Consider the following 18,802-nt stretch of genomic DNA (forward strand, 5'->3'; position numbering starts at 1 on the left):
TCTGCCCAAGAACAAATTGTAGAACTGAAACACGCTGTTTCCAAAGTAAAATTCCAGGCTAGTTTCAGTTGCTAATAACTCATTAAATTTGTTTTTAGTTAATAATAATAACAATAGCAATTTTGTTGTTTCTGAATGTACGTTTATGATGGTGAAACTTAAATTGTTTTCCACCATTTTGGCTTTTCTATTGGAAATGTTATGACTTTCTTGAAGTCCAAGTTGAACTCAAACCCTTTGTTATATTTCTCTCTTCTTTTATTACTTAATTTCATTGTCATTAGAGTGATTTCATGAATGGAAGATTCTTTTCAGAGTATATTAATGGCTTATTTATGTTGCTCGTTAGTTTCTACAGGAATCAAGTTTAGGGTTTAATTATAGCAAGCTCAGATTTCTCAATTTTTCTGTTATACTACATCGATTTACTTGATTTGATTCATATGGTGAATCAAATCTATATAATAATATTTTATATAAATAGTCTTAGTTTTTATTTTATTTAGAGAGTTCTGACTTATAATAACGTATAAAATAGAGTGAATAAAAAAATTAATTAAATTAATAATCGAATAGGAACTAATCAAACTGAATCAAAACAAAGTGGTTGATTGAACTTATAGACTAATTATGTTTTAATTTTAAAAAACTAATAATTTACCGAAACCAAAGTAATAACTAAAAATAATTACATTCAAATGTATTTTGTACACTTTCTATACATATATATATATATATATATATATATATAAACAAAATATTTCACTATAAATTTATTATTCAAATTATTTAATATATTATTTAATTGATATATGAAATAATAATATTATTAAGTAATTATATATATATATAAATTTCTAAACTCTAAATTCTTATTGACATATGTATAGCACATAGAATTATATAATTTTATTTTTTTATTAATAAATTACATCTCTAATTAAACAATGATTCTAATATTAAGAAATTATATATTAATTATTTTAATATTATATTAATTAATAATTTTTTCTAATTAGATAATAATTCTAATTCTATCCTATAAAAATGACGTATTAATTATATTTTAATATTATATTAATTAATAAATTAATATTTAATTAAATAATAATTTTAATTTTAAATAATAAAATTTTAAATAATATTTTTAATATTACATTCATTGATAAGTTAATTTTTAATTATAATAATTTCTAATCCTAAATTATATTGATAGTATTAATTAATAAATATTTTAAAATAAATTTTATATTATTGATAAATTCTAAAATATTAAAAAGTTAAAAGAACATCTAAAGATATTTAATAATATTAAATATAAAAAATTTATTTAATTTTATAATAAAATAATAATAGTGAAATACACAATAAATGGTTAACAATAATAATAAGCAGAAGTATCAAATCCGAAAATTGAACTCAATAATAAAAAAATCATCAGATGGTTTCTAAAATTTATAAATAGTTAATTTTATTAAAAATGGGTATCACCAATTATTATATTATATGATGAATTAAATTAAAAATATATCTTAAAGTGCGGAGTCATTATCAATATCCTATTAATTTATTGTGGCTACAATGTTTGTTGGTCCAATGATAAATTTATGGTTGCTTTCTGTGTCGCGGATATAAAGACTGGGCAAAAAGAAAGTGCAAAGCTTTCTTTGTCAAAGTTCATTATTTTTACTTGTTTGTCTTTAATATATTATCTTTCACCTCAACGAAAAAAAAAAAAGTTTCTAAATTAAACTTAAAACAATGTTTGTTGCTCCAATCAATTTCTTTAATTTTAAATTAATTTTTATATGAATAGCTCATTTATTACATATTACACTAAATATTTACAAATAATTTATTAAAAAATCATTTATAAATAATGGATACCCTTTTCATCTAAAAAAACAACTAATTAATAAACATAATCAAATGCAAATACCCTCTTTGTTTAATTTTTTTTTTATTTGCATGAAAAAAAAGAAAGAAAGAAAGAAAGGATACAACTCGAATTTAGGGTATTATTTAAATACAAAAATACCTTAAAAGCATCTCATAACTATAAAGTGGCTCACTTGGTGTTTTCTTCTGCAAGCCTAGACTGTCTAGTGGCAACAAACTTGGCTACAAGTTTGTCTCGAGGCGGCCAGTTTTCTTGAATGATTGGGACACTTGCAAATGCTTGCTTCCATTCTGATAAAAGTGGGAATTTTTCTTGGTCAATGATTTTAAGACCAATTATCTCCTCAAATACACTGTTGTAATGAGCAAGCCACCCCAGTGCAAGATCCACTACTCCAATATTGTCTCCACCAAAGAATTTCTTTCCTTTTAGTTCTTCTTCTAAGCACTGTAAATTCTCTGTTGCTGAAGCTAATCCTTCTTCTAGTTCCTTTCCTTGCTTCAAGAAGGTGCCATAGAATATTGATTGTAAGACCTGTGTTAGGAAGAAAGTTAACTATAAGCTTTAATATGTTCAATTCATTTGATCTTGGTGGAAAAGAAAGGAAATCTTAAAGGAATAGTTAAGGGAGAGTGACCACTATTCGCTCTACTCATTTTTATAAAGCAAAGAACCCATAAAACATAGAAAAAAAATGCTAAATTTTCCAAACAAAATAAAAACTTAAACAATGATTCAGTAATCCATACCTTGTCATCACCAAACTTAGCCCAGAATCGAGCCCTGGCTCGCTCATGAGGATCTTGAGGCAACAATGGATATTGTTTCCATGTCTCATCCATATATTCAAGAATGACTAATGATTCAGAAATGGCTTTACCATTGTGCACAAGCACAGGAACTTTCTTGTGGACAGGATTGTATTGCACTAGTAAAGGGCTCTTGCTGGAGAGGTCTTCATATATTGTTTCGTACTCAATTCCCTTCAATTTTAGTGCCCAAATGACTCTCAAAGCAAATGGACTTGACCATGTCCTAAAGATCTTCACTTCTTCTGCCATTTTTGAAGTGTTTTGATCTCTGCAATCATTCTACTCACACTCACTGCCATTTATATATATATACATATTATTCTTGAGTCCAACTTTTAGTTTATCCTTGCTACTTTTTCTAATTCTTTAATTAAAATTTCATTTCTCTCCCTCTTCTTTCTTTCTTTCTTTTTGTTTTCAATTAGAAGCATGCATGATTTATTTTGGTGCAATTATCAAAGGATAAAAGTTCAAGGACTATTTCATAAATATACCATCACTTATTCAACATCAGAATGCGCAAGAGGTGACGTATAAACGGTCTTAGTTTATATTCTATCCAGGCGGCTATGGTCTTACAGTTTCAATCTGGACGGCTGCGAGTGGAGTTTAGTTCGCAATGGTTCATAGAACGTAGTCATTTTTTTTTTGTTGGTTTTAAATTATAATTTTTTAATTATTAAGATTAAAATTATTTTTTTTATTATTTGACATAAATATTATCACACACGATTAATTTTTATACTCATATTTTAAATAGTAAATTTTATAAAATATTTAATGCAAATATGTTTAAAAACAGTGGTAAAAATTAATAATGTTAATTAAAAAATTTATATATTTTAATCTATGTGGAAATTGAAGATAATTCTTTTTTATAACGGGTAAATAATAAAAATTATACGTAAGAATATAATAATTCTTTACATATAATACATCTCACAATTGATTTGATTTGATGATGAAAAAGATGAAACCCTACACTTAAATTGTAATTGGTGGCATTTGTAACTTGTAATTAGTGGGTGATCTTAGACTGCATTTGTTTGGCAGGATTGGGCTGAATAAAACATGGCAAATGCTCTTTTTATCATGTGTTTTGGAACAAGACAAGACAAGAAGGGAGAAATGAAATCCAAATCTAACAACAATTTGCACCACTTCCCCTTGCAATCATGAAAGCTAATTAGTATGTGATACCAACTTGCATTGCATGTCATCATTATGTGTCCCTTTCATCTTATTATCATGGCAAAAGTAATTTTAAGCTAATTTTAAGCTTGGCTGACATATTCTAATGAATTGAAGAAAAAAAAAAGGGAGAAAGGGGAAGTAAAATACCGAATTGAGGCAGGTTGGAAGAACGTAGCGAAGGTTAATGTTGAGCCAACTCCTAAAGTAAAACAAAGACATAGAAACTCCGTTACTAGAGCTGAGCATGGATCTCGGTGATTCCCGCCCAATACCGAATAACCGTACCGAAAAATATCAGAACTGATATAACTGAAATCTTTTATAACCGAATTGAACTGATTCGAATATTTTTTCTATTATGGTATGGTTCTGGTTCTTTAGTAAAAACCGTACCATAACCGTACTAGAACCGATCCGTCTTGTACTGATCCGGACCAAACTGTAGAACTGAATTTTTACGTATATTTATTAATAATTATTTATATTATATAAATAATACATATTAAAAATAACTATAATATTATAAATTACTTTATACTCTATAAAAAAATTATTTGATATTTATCATTTTGTATAATTCAAGTAATTATTATGGAAATAAGAAAAAAATACTACATATTAAAAATAACTATAAGATTATAATGTATTTTATACTCTATAAAAAAATAAGTTATATATTAATATATTATATAATATACTGATACTAATATATATTATTTAATACTAAATTTATAATTTACTATCTACTAACTTAATCATAATACATTTTCTTACCACATACTACAAGCCTACACCTAACAATTTGAACGCACCGTTTTCCTCTTTAGAACACACCGCCGCACCTCCCATTTTGCATTCATAAAGATAAAATCACTAAGGCAAATTTTTGGACAGGAAATCAAAAGACAGAAGGAAGAAATCGCTCACGTAGACATCTTTCTCTTTAGAACACACCGCCGCACCTCTTAATTTTCAATTTAGAAAGATAAAAACCCTAAGGAAAATCTCTAGACAAAAAATCAAAAGAAAGAAGGAAGAAATTGGCTCGCCTAGACGTCTTTCTCTTTAGCACCACGCATAATTGGCTCATAGAAAGGCAGAAGCAAGAATTGGCTCACGTAGACGTCTTCTTATTTAGCGCTCTCTCTTCCCATAACTGTATCGTCGTTACTTAGTCCCGTGTATTTTTCTTTTCTTTTTTATTTTTTTATTTTTATTTTTGATGGATAGATTGTTAGCTGCAACTATGAAAAATATTTTATTTTAATGATTGCCATCTGTAAAATATTTTTATGCTATCAGTAATATATATTTTAATAGTTTGTATTTGAATATTGAATGAATTATTATACTTGCAAGTGACTGAATTGCAAAACAGGTTGTTCAAGAATATGATTGCAATTCTAATTTAGATTTTCATGCAACTTTCTTTAGGTTGGTAATCATATTTTCTCTAAATTTATTTGATTAAAGATAAGACTAAAGTTGTATTTTTTAAAATTTTTAGAATTGAAAATAGCACCGAACCGAACTGCATTTAACCGTAAAAATTAATACAATACGGTACGGATCCTTTTATGTTTAGTACGGTGCTGGTACCTTCAATTTTAAAAGAACCGAGGTTTGGTATGGTATTGGTGATTTATAAATAACCGAATTGGACCATTTTGTGCTCAGCCTTATCCGTTACAACACTTTCTACTTAAGAGTCCTACGATGATCACTGACGTTGAAAATTTCTCCTAGATTTCCACACCATAACGAAAAGAAGAAATTCATGGTGCGGTGAAAATAGAGCATGGTTTATACTTTTTGAAATTTTTAAAATATAATTAAACTATTTTAATATTTAAAATTTAACTATATTTTTGTTCATATCTATTTTTATTTTCTCGCGTCGTCATCAAAATATAGTCATTCATTAATAATTTTATTTTATAAAATTTTATTTCTATCATAATATTAACATTCTAAGGTGTTAGAGGCATTGCAGTTTGATTAATCTATTGTAAGTAATCGATTTTTTAAATTTTAAAATTAAATAGATAACTTATTGATGCAGTTACAAAAAATAAAATCTGAGAAATAGAAAAATAATAAAAACTAATTGATTGACTAAAAACAAAAAGAAAATCAGTTTGGTTAAAAAACTTAATTCAGATTTCAAAAATAAATACCAGCTGACGGATTCAGGTAGCTAAATATTTTCGCTTCAATTTGGATGGATTTCAATTTGTTCTTTTTTTTTTTTTTTTTTTTTAAATGATCCCTGCTTGCAAGGTACCCAATTTTACGAGGTCGTTTTGAGGAGTGAGAAAATGGAAAAAAAGGCATCAAAACTCATAATAATAAATCACAGACATCTGAAATTGAAATTGGAGAAGCAGTAATTCTACTGCAATTTAACACTTAAAATTAAAGAACCCTAACTAAATAAGCATCGCGGTTCGGCAAAGAGTAATCGATTTTTCTGTCAAAATCTAATAAAGGATGGCAGAATCGAATGTTGAAGCAGAAGGAGAGAAAGAGAAAGAAGAGGAGAGAAGTATGAGCAGGAAAGAGAAGAGGAAGGAAAGGAAGAGGATGAAGAGAAAGAAAGTACGGAAAGAGGTAGCTGAGAAGGAGAGAGAAGAGGAGGAAGCAAAACTCGATGATCCTGAGGAGCAAAAGAGACTCCAGGAGATGGAGGAAGAGGAGAACCAGAGAATAGAGAGAGAGAGGAAAGAATTTGAGGAGAGGGAGAGAAAGTTTCTGGAAGAGATTGAGAGGAAAATGAAGCTTCTAGAAGAAGAAGAAGAAGAAAAAGAAAGGCAGAAGGTTCTAGAAGACGAGCAAGATGCTAAGAAATTTCAGGTTAATGTATATGATCCTTCACTGGTTTTGTTAGGTTTACTGGAGATGAGATGCTACATTAATTTGTTATTTTGTTTTACTTAGTCAGTGATTATCAGGTTATAGTTTCTAGAATTCAATTCTTTCGACTTCAAAAAAAATAGATAACTTGTAGAAATAGTAGCAGGATTTTGCGACATTTCAAGTGAATCGAATTTATACACATGATTTATTCCAAACAAGCCTGATAATGAACGACATTGATTACACTAAAACTTGAATTACTTGTTATCTGTTCAGTTTTTGTCATTTGTTTGGTTGCTAGCATTTCTGGATTTGATAAGTCGTCAACTTATAGTCATCTTTTATAGAGAAGAAAAGGAAAAAAAAAGGGGGAAACAGAAGGCTGGGCTTGTCAAGGTGGTTCGACTATTTGATATGAGCAACTTATTTTATCATCTTCTTTTATCTTCATTTCACCAATTTTGTTAGGCTTACTTGAGATGCCACATTTCTTCCATGACATGAACTGTTACTATAGCGTGCCGTTATGTGTTTTCTAATTATGGAAAAGGTGGGAAGAAGTAGGGAGTGGAATTATTTTGGTTGTTACTAATACTAGGTTGCTTTTAAATACTTCAAATTGGCAGGTTGAAAAGGAGAATGAGTTTAATGATGATGATGATTGGGAATATGTAGAAGAAGGTCCTGCAGAAATAATATGGCAAGGGAATGAGATTATTGTACGGAAGAAAAAGATTCCGAAGAAAAAGAGTGCAGATCAACAAAGTAGAAATGAGGTGAAGCAATATGTATTTTTCTGCTTAAATTTCAATTAGTTCTTCTGTTGCTGTGTTTCCTCATTCCTAGGTTTTAATTAATGACAGGTGATATTATTTGTTATGCAGGATGATCGACCTACATCAAATCCTCTTCCCCCGCAATCTGAAGCTTTTGCCGAGTACCAAAAAGCGCCAATGCCATCAGCAGAACGGATGCTTGAGAATGTTGCTCAACAAATACCTAATTTTGGAACTGAACAAGTACGCTTTGTGTTGGTTAATTTATCACAAATACCTTGATCAATGCTTTTGATTAATATTCTTTATGACTTGACATGTGTCTCATGTAAGTATCATGAAGGATCAGTTTTTCCTAATCTCTCAGCTTTATCCGTGGCAGGATAAAGCTCATTGTCCTTTTCATTTGAAGACTGGAGCTTGTCGGTTTGGCCAGCGATGCAGCAGAGTTCATTTTTATCCTGATAAAGCTAATACACTGCTAATGAAGAACATGTATAATGGTCCCGGCCTTGCCTGGGAACAAGATGAGGGGCTTGAGGTCTGTTTAATGCTGCCTTCATGTGTCTTGTATCCTGATATCAAATCTGGTGAACATCTGCTTTTTGGCAGAATGATGAAAGCATATTCTTATATGTGTTGTTGCATGATGAGAGAAAGCATTAAGGTGGCAGTTTCATTGTAAATCTATTAATGGTTCTTGTAACGGCTAAAGCTGCATGTGCTCCTTTTTCTGATTTGAACTAGGTGCATTCTTATTCTTAGTATTCTAGTTTTGGCAGTATTTGAAAGTTTCATTCTTTTAGCAGTTGGTCTCATATCATCCATTCATTTTAGTTCTGGATAGCATAGTGATTTTTCACCCTTTTTCTTTTCTCCTCTTACTTTAAAGATTACAATTGTTGTGCTTGACATAAGTTAAGTCAGAGGTTCCTTGCAAGGTGCACTTTGATGGAGGTCTATGGTTTTGGCCTTGGTTGAAGAAAAGATTTTTGACATTCTGTATCCTACATGCTCAAAATGGGAGCGATTCTCACTGAATTTCTCTATTACATGTTTATAGTAATCTTGCCATTACATATCGAAAAATGATTGATCTTAGACATTGCGCATGTATAATTAACTTACATTTTCCTTTCATACTAGATATTATGTTAGACTAATAAAATGTGGTACATGCACCTTTATGACGCTATCGTTGCAATTAATGAATTGTTTCTATTTCTCCTTTCTTTACCATGGCTTGTACTTTTCAAAGGGGCTTTATGGTTTGTTACCATATTTTAAGTCTCTTTTTTGGTCATGAATTTTTGGTAGTTCTATTAGGGTGTTGATTTTGTCCACAAGATCTTGCTCCTTAACAATTAGTAGTTTCTTGGGCATAGCTGGACTGGTGGAGCCATGTTCCTGATGACCGTTATTTCTTTTCAAGGATTCTGATAGAAGGCAGCAAAACCTATTTGTATGTGTATGCCATTGAAATGCTTTACTGACCTCAAGATGTTTCGAAGAAACGGAAAAGTTGAAAGAACTTGCATATTTTGTCTTTCACTTAAATTACAAATACAGTATTAATTTGATTAACAAGAAGTTTCAAAAGATTTGTGTAGAAATTTTAAATTGTTTAAACTGGTGGTATAACACATGAAGTTGGTACACATCATGAATTCATGTTTTATCAGTAATTATACTTCATAAAATTGTTAGTCAGATAAGATTATGACTTCTGCCACCTCAGGCTTTACATTTATTCATCTTGGCTTTGTTTTGAATGTTCCTGGTGTAAATTTTGTATCAAGCATTTAGTTTTATTTTTAGAGGATTGCTTATATATCTCTCTTCTTCAAATTTTGTGGTTGCATGATTCATTATTTTGTTTCTTAATTTATGTTGATGCTGTGTATTTGCATTTGAATATAACCGAATTTTCCGTTGAATTTGTTTTTTTTTTTTCTTTTCAGCATACAGATGAAGAGGTTGAACGCTCTTATGAAGAATTTTATGAGGATGTTCATACAGAGTTCTTGAAATATGGGGAAATAGTGAATTTCAAGGTTGCTAACTGCAATCTATTATGTTTAATACCCTGTGATGAATAGAATGTGTTACTCACACTTTACAGTCTTCTCTCCTGCTGCAATTGAGAATCTATATTTGCTTTGCTTCTTTGAACATCCTGTTATTTCAAGTTTTGTGGGTTGATAAAATGGAGTCAAATGAGAAAGAGATGGTTTTGGATGTGGAGAACATATATTTCTTTTTTGTTAAAGTTTAATCTGAGTGTATGTTGGTGTTCGTAAGATTTGTTTAAGGTCTGCAGTTCTGTGCTCCTCTTGGAATAAAAATGAAAGATAATGTTCTTGTTAGAAGTTGTATTTGTCCCACATCGATAAGTTACTGGGCTGTTATAGTGCATATATGTGGATTGGGCACCCTCTTCCTATGAGCTAGTTTTGGGAATGAGTTCTACCCAAGCTTATTTATCATGGTATTAGAGCCGGCCTTTCGTCTGCTGTGATGGGTTTGGACCCGGCCTATTTGTATGACACGCTAAGCGTGAGGGAGGGTGTTAAAAGTTGTATTTGTCCCACATTAATAAGTTACGGGGCTGTTGTAGTGTATATATGTGGATTGAGCACCCTCTTCCTATGAGCTAGCTTTTGGGAATGAGTTCTATCCAAGCTTATTTATCAGTTCTTTTTATTGTTTTTCTGAACATAGACTATTGTGTATGGTTGAGGTCTAAATGATCTGTACTTTTCTTGGAACAGTATTTTTCTATTTTGTCTCATTGGAATGATAACTTTATGTCCATGGCAGGTTTGTAAAAATAGTTCATTCCACTTGCGGGGGAATGTTTATGTGCAATATAAGTCATTGGATTCAGCTGTACTTGCTTATTGTTCCATCAATGGTCGATACTTTGCTGGAAAACAGGTAGTGTATATTGTTAAAAGTGAATGTGTTTTTGTTGTTTAATATCAAGTGGCAATCAAGAAAGAAAATTAGTCGTTGGTGTCTGGCTTCGTTTTGGTCCAGGGTCATTGGCATTCTGGCTATGTATTCGATAATCTGGTTGGCATGCTATCACAGTAGCCCCAGCTTTCTCAGAAATATTAGTTGAAGCAGTTTGATGAAAAATAAATAAAAGAAATTGGAGGCCCAAATGTAGTTTTGAAAGCAGCCAACTGAAGCCTAAATTAATAATAGTGTTCCAATAGTTACTATGATACCCCTGTAAAGCATCATATAATCTCCTGCCTGTGTTATTAGTACTTCATTTTATATTAATCAGGCACAAATCACCTGATTCTTGACAGGTAAATTGTGAATTTGTTAATGTGACAAGATGGAAAGTTGCCATATGTGGGGAGTATATGAAGTCAAGGCTCCAGGTATGGTTAATGTGCTGATTTTTCTTTGTGCTATGGTAGTTTATCATATCCTCTTTATCTGTCGATTTGGGCTTTTTCATTGTTGAGTAGACAAGGTTCACATTTTGTTTAGGTCAAGATTAGAAATTTATCATCCAAAACAGAGAAAAACAAAACAAACAAATATATATTATCTTCTTGATAATCTGACACCTTAAGTCTTTTGTTTTGATGATTTTTTGTTGTCCTCATCTTATCAGATGTGTTCTCGTGGGACAGCTTGCAATTTTATCCACTGTTTTCGTAATCCAGGTGGGGACTATGAATGGGCTGATTGGGACAAGCCACCACCTAGATACTGGATTGAAAAGATGACTGCTTTATTTGGTTACTCTGATGAATCCGCATGTGATAAACAGATGGAGCAAGACAAATTTAAGCAGCCGAGGATGTCTAGCAAGAGAATACCAGCATATACAGACAGGTATGCTCTCACTTCTAGCAGTAGATCAAATAAGGTACCTCAATCCCATAATTGAACTTAATAAGTATTTTTATTGTGATATACTTAATAGTGATGATTTGAAACGTTCTAGCTATACATACCGTATTTAGAAAGAATACGGTTTAGTGGAAAACTGTAGCTGTAGCTTCCTGTGTTCTAGGACAGGTTTTGTGATCCAAAATTGTAAAACTGCATCTCTAAGATTTCTTTTTTTAAGCTTTTGATTTGGTTTGGGCGACAAGTTATCCTAGTCAAAAATCGGTGGATGTTCATAATATTTGTGATTTACATGTTTGTTTTATGCTCTTAAAAGTACTTTTGCAAGGGGTTTTTATTTGATTGGTGGGTTTTAGTTTTGTGGTTCTTAAACTATATGTACTTTTAGAGTCTTTTAATCTGGTTATGCTGCCTGAAGGTTTGCTATGGTCTGTCTACTTCAACAAATTAAATGAGGAAGAGTTCCTTTTTTGCTTTCTTCCCCTCCTTTTCCACTTTAGTCTGTACATGCAAATGCAAAGGGCTATTCTTTCCGTGGTTCTATCGCTCTTTTTTGTTGGTTCATAGTTTTCTGATTTCCTTTTTAGGCATCATTCAAGCAGATCTAGATCCAGGGACATTTATTACTCGCTCCATTATTCTGGTAAAAGTGACAATGAAGATGATGATGAAGAACGCACTCACCGGCATTGGCGCTCAGATGATGATCGGAAACAGATTCACATCCATGATGAGAAATCATACAGAAAGGACTACCATCTTAGTAATCGCAAAAGCCATGATATGATTTCTGATGGAGGCTGGTCTGATGGGGACAGTGAGGCAGATAGAGAAAGAAATAAGCGTCATGGTCATGGTCATGTAACAAAAAGGTCAAAACACCATAGTGAAGTGACAAAGCACTCCACTCACTGGTCTAGTGGGAAGAGCAAAGACAGTAACCATAAGGCGGCTTCTGACGAGTGGTCTGATGGGGATAGCGGGGCAGATAGAGAAAGAAATAATTGTCATGGTCATGTAGCAAAAAGGTCAAAACACCAAAGTGAAGTGACAAAACACTCCACTCGTTGGTCTAGTGGGAAGAGCAAAGACAGTAACCATCAGGAGAATTCCGACGAGTGGTCTGATGGGGGCAGAAATGGACAAAAGGAGCATTCTTCTGCTGAAGTCTCAGAACATAGAATGAAAGGGGTATCTCTGGATGACAATAGAAACAGTACGAGTAAATGCAGTGGAGCTGATGGATATCAATCGGATAGAGAAAAACACCATAGTCGTATGGTGAGAAGCTCAAGACACCAGAGCAAGGTAAGGTCCATGGATGATCTTGGGGATGGTAAAGAGTCGAATAGGGATGAAGACAGAGACAGACATGATCATCCCAGAAAGAAAAGGTCGAGACCCCATAGCAGGTCCTCTGAGTTATCAGATGATTATCAAGATGATAGGTATAGGACACGCGATACTGATTTGAAGGATGATTGGTTAGACGAGAACAAGGAAAGACATCAAAGGCATAAAAGGAGACATTCAAGACGCAGTGAACAAGAGATTTCGGATGATGAAGAGATATCTGCAAAAAGGTTGAAAGAGAAGTCTTATAGTGACGAAACAGAAATAGATAAATCTCACCTGAAAGGAAAGCCAGTTGGTCGTCGCTCGAGCAGACAAAGCCACTCAAGCAGAAAGAGTATTGAAACAAATTGTAGTGTAGAGAGTTTGAATCTGAGCGAAAATTATGAGTTCAATTATGTGGACAGTGATACGAGATGCAAAGACATTGAGGAAACTAATGAGCAGGATCGCTGGAAACCTGAAAGTCCTGATAGGCTGGAACTCTACTAGAAAATCTATTTGTATAGAAGAGATGATTCTGGCAGTCCAGTCTGATTCGAAAAGATGTAATTAACACAACAGGATCGCAGATAGAATGAATAAGTCGAAGAAGGATGTGGAATTCATTGCAGAGATGCTTCTGGAACGCCATGATTTTACTGAACAAAGATTATATATCTCAAGTTGTTGGGACAAGAAATCTGCAGAGATGCTTTAACCTGCATATTGAAGAATCCTTAGGTATTAAACAACGCATGGTAACAAAATGGCATGAAGAGAAAGCCAATATATATATATATATATATATATATATATATATATATATATTACTTGGGAGGAAGCAGTGGATTGTTCTTTTTCCCTATCTCTTCTATCTTCTAGTCAAGCTCCGGACAACATCGATGTTGTGTATTTAGGAAGTAAGTGGTTAATCAATTGGCTTGAAATAGTTAGTTTTATCTGTAAATGCAGTTTTGATTGTAAAAAGATGCCAGCAAAAGTTCCTGCGTTCTAGCTTCTGGTAGCATGCAGGTCAATGATAGTACTTCCTAACATACATTTCTGATTTCTCTAGTCGCTTTAACATCCTAAACATCTAATTACATTTAAATCTTTGTTTTTGTGTTTAATCTTTGACAGCATATTGGTATGCACGGTTAAAATTGTCCCTCTACGTATACACAATGCCGAAAAGAAAAAGAAAAGCTATGATTAAGCCGCAAGGAGGTGATATGTGGAGAGTAAGATCCCTAACGGTTTTTATTTTATTTATTTTAAAGAGCATATTTATTTATTTTTAAATATAAAGAATAGAAAATTTTGCTCGAGTATAATGGTCTTTTTATAAATTAAATAACTGCTGTAGAAAGGAAATGAAAAATATTTTTGGAATAAATGACGGTCATTAGAAGGAAAGAAAAATTATATTTTAAGAAATAAAATTAAAAATAATAAATATTAATTAATAAAATGTATAGAAACTTGTAGTGTATTAATTAAAATAATAATAGATAATAAAAAATTTAGTTCTTCAAATATAGAGAGGTATATTTATTATTTATTTTATATTTATGTTGAAGTTTTATTTGGAAATGCCATAATGTGGGTAAATCTTGAATTTGGAGAACTTCTTAGGTAAATTAGTTACAAATAAGTGGTAATAAATAGATTAATCAATATAAATGGTACACTTAATAAATAATATCACATATTAATGTATAAATTATTTTGTATAAAAATAACATGATAGATTAAGACTATCTAAAAATTTATGATTTCTCCTTCAACTTTTATTGAGTTTGAACCCATTCTAGGGTTAACGTTTTAGTTGGATGTTAAAAGTAAGCTGCATAATTATCATCTACGTATGCAAAAAAAATATGTATGTTAACAGATAATTAGTTTTAACAACAAAATTTTGAATCTAATTTAAAAGTTCTAAAAGAATTAGTAACTTGGCAAGATATATATCTCTATTCCTTAATTACCACACTTTTTAATAATTTTATCTTATTATTTTAAAACGTTTAAATAAACATTTATATTTTTAATATATTTTTCAATAACGATTTTTGAAATTTTACAATAAGAAAGATGATATGGCAAGTTGACTGTGCATGCTAAAAAATAATAATTATAAATCAACAAAATAATATATTTTAGACTCAATAATATGGTCATTAAAAATCTTACACATGTACATCATTTTATATATCTTACATCTAAATATAGTAAATTATTTATTGATTCGCTAATTTTTCTTTAAATAAACAAAACTAATTTTTTTATTGTAAAATTTTAAAAATTGTTATTAAAAAATATTTTTAAAATAAATTAAAAATATAAATATTTATTTTAAAATAATAAAATATAATTATTAAAAAATATAAAATTTAGAATTTAATTAGCAATTAAACTTCAATAGAAACTTTTATATGCAGGATCAAAACTTTAATCTGTGTATTTACTCATAATAAATAAATGTTATGGTGATGTGAAATTTACTTTTTTGAATGATTATATTAATATATATTACTTTACTCATTGACATATACAACAAACCTAATTAATCGCCCACTTTATCAAACTTTATGCAGTGCGGTCTTTAAAAAGGACAAAACAAAAGAAGTCAAGAAAGCAGTCACCACGCAGAGACTTTTAATCTTTTGGAATAGGAATAATGAATGTATTTACCTTCAACTTTACACATTTTTATAATTCTATCCTAAACTCAAGTTATTAATAATTTGCTATATAAATCTATACCAATGATTATAATAATATTATACTTTTACTAAATTTTTATTTATCTAAATCTTTCTAGATATATAGTTTTACTAATTTTTTATTTTTTATGTATAATTAAAAATAATAAAATGACAACGATATTATGAATAAATGGAGTGTTTTAAAATATCAAAATTCATTGGTCTTTACCAGATAAGATAATGAGTATTTATTTATAACATTAAAATTTATTGTTTTATTTTGAGAAAAAAGAAAAAAAATTCTGATGTTTTAACTTAAATGCTTAGTTATCTTTAATTTTATTTTTTTATATACTCTTTTTTTTGTCATTATCTCTTTTTTTAATAAAAAATAATGAATTTTAATAACTCTTTTCTATGTTATTTCCAATTCATTGTTATTAATTATATAAAAAAAATAGATAAACAAAGATATACTTCTAAAAAGAATTAGATAAAATTTTAACCATTTGCAAAATTCATATAATAAGTTGTTACTAATTCAAATTAGAATAAAATTGAAAAATTGTAAAGTTTTGATTCAGGAGTTTTTTTTATTTATGTATTATTTATAACAAATAAATATTGATGTGTAATTCATTTATTTTTTAAAATTTATTATATTTTATTTAAATAATTATATTAATATATTACTTTACTCATTGAGTTGTACAACTGACCTAATTATTGCCCAGTCTTTTTATTTTTTATAACCAAAGAAGTTAAAGAATGTAATCAGCAATCAAATATTATTTAATCTTTTATAATAGGGATAATGGTTTTATCTATCTTGAACTTTATACATTTTTATAATTTTATTTTAATTTTAAATTAATAACAATTTTGCTATATAAATTTTGTAAATGTTTATAATTTTATTTATCTCTTTTTAGATGTGTGGCTTTGATAATCTTTCATTTTCTACATATAATTAAAAATAATAAAATAACAATTATATAAAAAATAGTGTTAAAATATCAAAATTCATTTGTCTTTGCGAGATACAATAAAACTCATTGTTTTATCATGTGAAACACAATGATCTGAATGTTTTAACCTAAACATTTTATCTTAAGTTAGATTTTTCTTTCATTTGGTTTTTAGCTTTCTTGAAAATAAATTTAACAATATTTGTTTATCTTTTTTCTTTTTGTTAAAAATTTTAAATTTTTTTACGCTATTTTCATCTCATTATTTTTAATTACACGTAAAAATAACATATAAATAAGAATATATTTAAGAGATTTGTATAAAATGATAACCATTCAGAAAGTTTATTTAGTAAGTTATTATTAATTTGAAATTAGAACAAAATTGGAAGAATATATAAAGTTAAGGATAAACAGAATCATTATCCTTTAGAATATTAGGAATAGATATATATCCATGGTGCTGTTTTTCCAACAAAATCTGATTCATTGAAAACAGTTCAGTCATGGAAGACACAAAAGAGCAAGAGCTAGGGAATGATGGTGAGCTCCAAGAATTGCTTTCATCTCTTCCTAAAGAGAGAAACTGGGAGGGAAGCACTCTTCTTCTATACAAAGGTTTTTGGTATCCTCTATTTGCATTTAAAGCTTTAATTTCCTTCCAGAAACACTTCCATGCTCATGATAAAGATATAATTGTCGCCAGCATGCCCAAATCAGGCACTACTTGGTTGATTTCTCTTGTTTACATGATCATAAACCGCAGTCTTTATGCCTTTAAACTTAATGAATGCCCTTTGCTCACTTCAAATCCTCATGATCTTATTCCTTTTCTAGAACTCAATCTCTACTTGAAAAACCAGCGCCCTGATCTTGAAGCTATTCCCGACCCAAGAACATTTACTACGCATACACCTTATAGCTCCTTGCCAACTTCCATTATTGATTCCAATTGTAAGATTGTTTATGTGTGTAGAAATCCTATGGATCAGTTCATCTCCTATTGGCGATTTTTGCTCAAGATTAAACCCATTACTGATGATCAAACTTCTCTGGAGAAAGCATTCGAGATGCACTACAAGGGAATCCATAGCTTTGGACCCTTTTGCAATCATGTTTTAGAATATTGGAAAGCAAGTCAAGAAAATCCTGACAAAGTCTTGTTCTTGAAATATGAAGAGCTCAAAGAAGACATCATAGGATGCACGAAAAAGCTGGCTGAGTTCCTGGGATTTCCCTTTTCAAAGGACGAAGAGGAACAAGGTATTGTAGAAGAAATAACGAGAATTTGTAGCTTCGAAAACCTCAAGAATTTGGATGTGAACAAGAATGGTAAGCGCCCTTCTGGAGCTCCAAACGATGCCTTTTTCAGGAAAGGCGAGGTGGGAGATTGGAGCAATCATTTGACACCTTCAATGGCAGAGCGTATGATCAATCTTCTTCAGGAAAAGTTGAAGGGCTCTGGTTTGAGTTTCGATCTATCCTGCAAAGTCCAGAAAAAAGCCTAGCTCTGCAAGCCTGGTGAGGGTTCTCTGCTGTATATATGTGTGTGTGTGTGTCATATCACGTTGCTGCATGCATTATCTAGCCTATTTCTATACATGCATATGCTCTGGCTTCCATGGCTTTATATCCTTCAATCCTGAATAAGAGATCCGTTAAAGATCATGGTGTAATATTTAGACTATCCAGTACAAGGCCAGGGGAGACCAACAATCAATCAAATATGACTCGATGTGTGTTCTTATTGTTTCTTAATCACTTATGTTTTTGTTTTTCACTATGAATCTGTTTTCTTTATATAGTTGATGTTGAAGGTTGAATACTATCAGTTTCTGTATTTTATCATCAGAATACGATAAGAAATTAGATAAGCTGAGAAAGGTATTGTTGCTTCTTGGAGTTGCAAAATCTTCAGAAAGATGAGTACATAATGAAACAATTTTCAGGTTTAATCCAGCAAAACCTATACAAAAGCATAATCTATAATGAAGTGATTCCACCAACACCGCCAATATATAAAGAGTTAGTAGACAAGATTTTAAGGTAGGGACTTTTGTAGGCTTGGCTTCTGCTTGTGCAATTTTAGTTAAACTCCAATTTTAACTAAATAATCCATCACCTGCAAATGGGTGATATCGAATTAATATCAGTGACTGTATTTTTAAGCACTAGGATTAAATTGTGCTAAATGAAAAATTAGAGTAAGTTAATAATACTAAAATAGTTATTTGATGACAGAAGCCATTATTAAATTGTGCTGAAGTTTAAAAAAAATTGCTCTAATTTAATAAAAACTTATTTTGTTTTGATTTTGATAATTATTGTTAAGTTCAAAGACTAAATTAAGATTTTCTATTAATCAAAATGTTTAAGC

At 30.3% G+C, this 18,802-nt stretch overlaps 3 protein-coding genes across 6 annotated transcripts; 2 read left to right on the forward strand and 1 right to left on the reverse strand.

Annotated features, from left to right (window-relative positions):
* Positions 1-1,943: 1,943 nt before the first annotated feature.
* Positions 1,944-3,002, reverse strand: LOC8262580 (probable glutathione S-transferase). The gene is made up of 2 exons (XM_002527802.4): positions 2,650-3,002; positions 1,944-2,434 (listed from the first exon to the last, which is right to left on the reverse strand). The coding sequence occupies exons 1-2, from the start codon at positions 2,959-2,961 to the stop codon at positions 2,069-2,071; spliced, it is 678 nt and encodes a 225-aa protein (XP_002527848.1). The 5' UTR covers positions 2,962-3,002; the 3' UTR covers positions 1,944-2,068.
* Positions 3,003-6,194: 3,192 nt separating this feature from the next.
* On the forward strand, positions 6,195-13,879 carry LOC8262579 (zinc finger CCCH domain-containing protein 5). The gene is made up of 9 exons (XM_015724562.3): positions 6,195-6,759; positions 7,389-7,538; positions 7,626-7,781; positions 7,921-8,079; positions 9,500-9,592; positions 10,359-10,475; positions 10,859-10,933; positions 11,173-11,396; positions 12,002-13,879. The coding sequence occupies exons 1-9, from the start codon at positions 6,397-6,399 to the stop codon at positions 13,257-13,259; spliced, it is 2,595 nt and encodes an 864-aa protein (XP_015580048.1). The 5' UTR covers positions 6,195-6,396; the 3' UTR covers positions 13,260-13,879.
* On the forward strand, positions 13,525-18,208 carry LOC8262578 (cytosolic sulfotransferase 15). Of its 4 annotated transcripts, none has more exons than XM_048375530.1 (3): positions 13,525-13,669; positions 13,890-13,990; positions 16,925-18,208. In XM_048375530.1, the coding sequence occupies exon 3, from the start codon at positions 16,932-16,934 to the stop codon at positions 17,931-17,933; it is 1,002 nt and encodes a 333-aa protein (XP_048231487.1). In that variant the 5' UTR covers positions 13,525-13,669; positions 13,890-13,990; positions 16,925-16,931; the 3' UTR covers positions 17,934-18,208. The 4 variants fall into 4 exon arrangements, with proteins under 4 accessions (XP_048231487.1, XP_048231489.1, XP_048231486.1 ...); XM_048375532.1 differs by having other exon boundaries at positions 13,890-13,976; XM_048375529.1 differs by having other exon boundaries at positions 13,643-13,781.
* The last annotated feature ends 594 nt before the right edge of the window (positions 18,209-18,802 follow it).

This window comes from Ricinus communis, chromosome 6 (assembly GCF_019578655.1).
Source record: "Ricinus communis isolate WT05 ecotype wild-type chromosome 6, ASM1957865v1, whole genome shotgun sequence".
Classification (NCBI taxonomy): Eukaryota; Viridiplantae; Streptophyta; class Magnoliopsida; order Malpighiales; family Euphorbiaceae; genus Ricinus; species Ricinus communis.

What these genes read in the sequence shown, in the direction of transcription:
- LOC8262580 (XM_002527802.4), bottom strand. Translation starts at nt 2,961, where the DNA reads ATGGCAGAAGAAGTGAAGATCTTTAGGACATGGTCAAGTCCATTTGCT. An exon ending in CTAAGTTTGGTGATGACAAG is followed by an intron (nt 2,435 to 2,649) that starts GTATGGATTACT and finishes TTCCTAACACAG; the next exon opens with GTCTTACAATCAATATTCTA.
- LOC8262579 (XM_015724562.3), top strand. Translation starts at nt 6,397, where the DNA reads ATGGCAGAATCGAATGTTGAAGCAGAAGGAGAGAAAGAGAAAGAAGAG. An exon ending in GGGAAATAGTGAATTTCAAG is followed by an intron (nt 9,593 to 10,358) that starts GTTGCTAACTGC and finishes TGTCCATGGCAG; the next exon opens with GTTTGTAAAAATAGTTCATT. An exon ending in ATACCAGCATATACAGACAG is followed by an intron (nt 11,397 to 12,001) that starts GTATGCTCTCAC and finishes TTTCCTTTTTAG; the next exon opens with GCATCATTCAAGCAGATCTA.
- LOC8262578 (XM_048375530.1), top strand. Translation starts at nt 16,932, where the DNA reads ATGGAAGACACAAAAGAGCAAGAGCTAGGGAATGATGGTGAGCTCCAA.